This window comes from Tachysurus fulvidraco, chromosome 14, assembly GCF_022655615.1.
Source record: "Tachysurus fulvidraco isolate hzauxx_2018 chromosome 14, HZAU_PFXX_2.0, whole genome shotgun sequence".
In the NCBI taxonomy this organism is placed as follows: domain Eukaryota; kingdom Metazoa; phylum Chordata; class Actinopteri; order Siluriformes; family Bagridae; genus Tachysurus; species Tachysurus fulvidraco.
The window spans coordinates 10393216-10399215 of NC_062531.1; the positions used below are offsets into that span (position 1 = coordinate 10393216).

Here is a 6000-nt window from a genome sequence, read left to right on the forward strand (position 1 = left end):
AAGCTGCTTTTAGCTTTTGTCTGAGAAAGCACTTAGCCAGCCTTGAGTGAATTATGTAGCTTATGTAGCATTGAATGGGCTGAATTAAAGCCATTAGAGCTGATGATAAACAACATTTATAATGCAAACTTATATCATAACACACCGCATTATCTAATTACACCCCACTCAAGCCTTTGTCTCTTTTGATAGAAGATTACTGAGCAAATTAGAAAAGTCATAAATTCATACTTAACCATCAAATTGAAGAATGAGTTCTGATTAGGTATAAACTAATTATTATTATTATTATTTATTTTATTTTTTTGCATGTGTCTTCTGTCCTGTTGCTAATATAACAGAAGGGCTGAAAATGGTGAAACGTCTCCTCTGCAGAGAGCAGTACTCTCCCTAGATGCTGTTGCAGCAAGGGCAAAATGTCAGGCAGGGAACACCAGTGATACATCTGTTTTGACAAATCGAAGAGGCTTTTTCTCTTTTCCTTTTTTGCCTTCCACATCCTAAATCTGACAAAATTTTAGACTGACCAAACACATTTCATTGTTGTGCAGCCAGGAAGCTTCATTCCATCAAGGTGAGTTAGCCTCAGATGCTCACAGAGCTGTCACATTTCTTTTCGCACAGCCGTTCTTCCCGTCTTTTCTCCGGCACAGATTCCTGTTTCTGCACCACCACCCGACTCAAGTGAAAATACGTAACATGGCTGCCAGAGAGTTGGAAAACGAGGAGATTGCTGCAGGCAATGTAGTGTTTAACTCAATGTTTTATCTCATTCTCAATCAATGAAAGCACTGGACCTTTAAATGATGTTTCAGCCATTTAAATCATTCAGGCCGAGTTTGAAATATTCACATTTCCAGTCTGGCATGAAGATTTTGAGAGTAGACTGTCATGCTGCTGGAAACACAAATTATCCAATACGTTACATCGCAATAGAAAGTCGACTCGTGTGAGCAAAAGAACAGAGAAAAAAGATGGTGTGACAATTTGTGTATGGATGTGTGTTATGAATGCAGGACACCAACCAGACCTGATTTATCATGCAGATGCTGTGTAGGGGGTTTATGGTATAAATGTTTGTCACAGATCCTTATTGTCACCCTGACAAACATCTCACTTTCTCTCTAGAACATTTTCTAACAAGACACAAAGCCAAAAGGACACACATGGAGCCACTGCTACAGTATTGCCTCTTCCTCGTCATACTCATAATCGTTAGTGGTCATGGCTGACACGAGGACAGCTGTTCTAAAAATCACAATATGGCACAATTGATGTCATGTCTAATGAAAACAGCTCTCCAGATTTTACACCTTTATTAGGATCTGTAACACACGCGCTGTTCACAGATCCACTCTTCAGTATTGACAACATAGTTCAGAGCTTCCATAATACCAATGGAGGATAGTTTTAAATATTATTAATGCTTTTCAACACTTATTTGACATTAGGCTGTGTGCTGTTGTCTGTGCAAATTTCTTTCAAACATTTTTCTATTTGTCTTGGTGGCAAGCTTGCTTGGGGGAATTGAAAGTCAGAAAAAGTGGAGATGCATGCTCATTAAAAGCTCATTAACAGTGCAATGTATCATTTTGTGTTTTTGCCATTTAAATTGACAATTACGATATACAAGTTAATGTATCCATTAATCTAATTGAATTTAATTGGGTTAATATTCCACTTCACCACCAAATGTTTACTGCCTTGTTTTCCCAGTGGAATTTTTCAGCATCATTTCTTTAGCTTTGACATTTCTTATGCTTCAGCTCAGTTCTTGTTCTTAATAGCCTGTGCTCTGTTTTGGATAGAAACTTCCACGATGAAAGCTTGAAGGGTTTGATAAGCCTGTGTGTGTCTGAGTGCTGGTGTAATAAGGAAACATTCTCTCTTATATAAAGATTACTTTACAGACTGGTATTGTGAGAAGTTCTTTTTTTGTTGTTGTTGTTTTTTTTTTAAATTCCGCTCCCCACTGACTCCCCAAGCAACTCTGACCAATCATGCCCACTCAAGCATTTATTCATGTTGTTTGTTCCTGCTAGCAATATTTCTTAATGAACTTACTTTTATTTCTATTCCCCAAAATGTAAACAAATTAGTCATTTAAACAACAATGACACTGTGTGTGTGTGTGTGTGTGTGTGTGTGTGTGTGTGTGTGTGTGTGTGTGTGTGTGTGTGTGTGTGTGTGTGTGTGTGTGTGTGTGTGTGTGTGTGTTGCGAGTAGGAGAGAGAATGAACATGCTGAGAAGGTTTGTCAAACCCAGTCATGCATATGTTGGCCGACTGTGTGTGTGCGTGTGCGTGTGTGTGTGTGTGTGTGTGTGTGTGTGTGTGTGTGTGTGTGTGTGTGTGTGTGTGTGTGTGTGTGCCTGTTTGAGAAAGCACTCGAGATAGAAAGAATCATTCCATGCGGAGAGAGACATTTCCATCGTTTGGTTCGTTTCATTTTATCTCTGTATTTTGCTTCAGAGCACAGACACAGATTTACTGTGATAACCAATGCAACATTTTATTGAGTTGGCTGATCTCAGTGATTAGACTGGAATTTATTCCAGTTTATAACTAAACAATTATTTCAATATAAAAAATAAACCCTGAAACTTTCCTGTGAGCCCTTACTATCTACCAAACTGAAGCATATTTCATATTGGCTTATTATTTTGTAAATATAAGTTATACATTCTTGATTCTAACACAGTGTGAGTGTGTGTGTGTGTGTGTGTGTGTGTGTGTGTGTGTGTGTGTGTGTGTGTGTGTGTGTGTGTGTGTATGCGTGCGTGCGCGCGTGCATGCGTGCGTATGCTTCACTGATAAACTGCTAAGCCTGCTGAGCTATAATAAATCATGAGTGTGTGTGTGTTTTATGCTGGTGTGTGTAATTCCTGCATTTCCTGCTTGCCTGTACCCTTAAGCAAGAGCCGAAATAAATGGCGATGGAGCTGCTCAGTTAACAGTTGAATCCTGTGTCACCATGCAGATGTGGAACTGGCATAAGGCTGGGTTACAGACTCTACTGTATTTATCTATCCATTTCATTTATCAAGCTTTGTGCTTCAAGAGTGCTTGCTAGTCCTTGAAGTACACTTCATTTATAGCAACCTTTTCTACTTCCCACTCTTCCAGGCTGCCACACACAGATACACACACAGACACACACAGAGACACACACGTATGAACAATATTACAGCTGTGAGATGTAACTAAAAGACATACATTTACCACACTAACAAAACCACTACTACTACTACAAATATTTCTTCTACCAATATTGCTATATTACTATTCCAAATACAAGTCCCTTTACTTTTTCCATTACTTATACTACTACTACTACAAATAATAATAATAATAATAATAATAATAATAATAATAATAATAATAGTAAATAATAATTCTATCTTATAAGAGACAGATGTGCCTTTTAGAGCCCCATAGCATATGGAGTGTTATTGTATATGAGAGGGGCTTTTATTGAAGATAAATTTATTATAATAAATGTATTATTTATTATTTATGGGATTGCGTGAATGTCAATTATGGCAATTACATTGCATCTCTTAAACATGGTTGAATTTTGTGCATAATATTTCTTTTGTGTCTGCTACATACTCATTTTATTCTAAATACAACAGTCCAAATTGTGATGTATGAGAATTTATAGTATTTATACATTTTTGTCTGTGCAACGGTGATAAATGAAAGCTTTTTGAAAAACTGTGTGGAATGTCCTGTCACAAACATGAAAGAGCGTTTGGCTCCAATTTCCCTTGTCGTTTTTCAGCATTTGGAGCAGTATAGCTGTTTGGCATTTACAATTCACTTTGTGTATGCGCTGTGGATTTGGGCATGTCTGTTTCAATAAATGCAGATGAGCGCTGCAGTCCTCATCAGAGTGCTCCTGCACTTGTGGGGCAAGATGTTTAAAGAAAGCCAGAGGAGGAAGAGAAATGCTGCTAGCAATGCAGCTGCTGGTTCTGCAGGGAATCTGCCGTGCTGGTGGCTGCTTAGCCTTCCGAGTAGCAGACGCTGGGGAGAGAATGTTCAATCAAAATCATTGGAGTTGAGTCACTGTCAGAGGTTTGCAGTGGAAAACTTCTTAACGCCCACACACAGTTGTGGGCATCATAAATGCTAATGTTGAGTTTTAATGTTCTCTCTCTCTCTCTCTCTCTCTCTCTCTCTCTCTCTCTCTCTCTCTCTCTCTCTCTCTTTTTTTCTCTCTCTCTCTCTCTCTCTCTCTCTCTCTCTCTCTCTCTCTCTCTCTCTCTCTCTCTCTCTCTCTCTCTCTCTCTCTCTCTCTATTTATGCACACAGGACAGAGTCTCGGATATGGTTTCGTCAACTACATTGACCCAAAGGATGCAGAAAAAGCCATCAACACATTAAATGGACTCAGACTTCAGACCAAAACTATCAAGGTACTGTTGCATACTAACAAAAATATTCATAGGCAAATGTGTGGGTGTATGATAAGGGGTGTGTGTGTGAGCACGTTGCTGATTTTGTTATGAGATCATATGACGTTAATGGAACAATATCTAATTTGGGTGGCAGTACGCTCCTGCTTTCCTCTCCAATTAGTCATCAGCCATTTCTCCCAACTGCACGAGTCAATTCACTGAACGTTTCCTGTCACCATTTCTGCCAGTGGAGCTGCATTGATTAGCACATGTGGTGTGTATTGACTCGTGCTGGGCTGTGGTGCTGCGACACAAAAGCAAGAGGAGGGGAAATCCGCTTCATTAAGATGCAAAAGGAAATAGGAGTGCGACTGTAGGGAGAAAAGGGAAAATAGTGTAATTGATATGCAAATGCATCTCCAAATGTCAAATCATAGAGTCACACGAAAAAGGAAAAATAGAATGTATAATGAAAAGATACTAAAATGCTAAGTAGTCACCCCAATGTGTTTTTGTTATACTGTAAACCCAGTTAGAGAGGTGAGGTAGACCGAGAATATGCTGTCTGGAGCCAAAATGTCAGCAGTACTCCATATTTATCCAGATGAAAAAAAATGTAATTTTGTGCCTTTTTTTTTACAAATAGCAAATGATTTTTGACTGTAAATATTCGCCTCTGTTCCTTTTTAGTCTGAGTCACAATGTAATCGTGTTGTTTGTGTGATCATCTGGCATATAATCCCCGGGCCTCTCAGTTACATCCTTGCTAATCTAATCAGATTGGATTTCCTGTAGGCTGACATGAAAACACAGCATCCATTCCCACAGGCTCTGCTGCCTGGAAGGAAGAAAAAACAGACAGACAGACAGAAATAGGGAGGACTGGAGATAGAGAAAAAAAAACTTGTTGAAACTGGGCTAAACACAAACATGGGCGGTTTCCAGAGGGCCAGTAGCAGGTGGCTTTGTGTGTGTGTGTGTGTGTGTGTGTGTGTGTGTGTGTGTGTGTGTGTGTGTGTGTGTGTGTGAGTGTGAGTGTGAGTGTGAGTGTGGAGACTTGACTGTAGTGCTGGTTTCAGCCTCAGTTTGGAACCCATCAGAGATGAAATGAGTCACTGCGTGTGTGTGTGTGTGTGTTTGCTCATCGTCACAGCTTCTCACTGCACACATGCTCATCTCTCACTGTTTGGGCGGCAGAAGTGCACACACAACACACACTCATACACACAGATTCCCAGCGGCACACTACCAACACTTTAACATATGTCAGTGGGTCTGTGCTCCACACCACAGACCAGTCCTGTGACTGTAAATCCGATGTGAGGCTGAAGCATTTGAGTCCAGAGGCTGTTTATTTTAGTTTTTCATTCACGGTACTCTAATGACCCTCATTGATTTGAGTTTCCTGCTTAACCTATGATGCATTTTCACACAAACATTCTTCTCACATGCACCCATAATGCATGTTCTCTCTCTCTCTCTCTCTCTCTCTCTCTCTCTCTCTCTCTCTCTCTCTCTCTCTCTCTCTCTCTCACTATGTCCTTCACATTCTGTCTTGCACACATGTACGAAAGACACAAACAAGCAAAGACAGTCCA

The 6000-nt window shown here is 39.8% G+C and overlaps 1 protein-coding gene across 13 annotated transcripts in view; it reads left to right on the forward strand.

Moving 5' to 3' along the window:
• Positions 1-6000, forward strand: part of elavl4 (ELAV like neuron-specific RNA binding protein 4) — a 68031-nt gene that overhangs the window by 42012 nt on the left and 20019 nt on the right. For all 13 annotated transcript variants that reach the window (XM_027166496.2, XM_027166492.2, XM_027166497.2 and 10 more), the window contains one exon: positions 4317-4420. In XM_027166496.2, coding sequence (XP_027022297.1) covers positions 4317-4420 — 104 coding nt within the window. The remainder of the gene's footprint in view (positions 1-4316; positions 4421-6000) is intronic.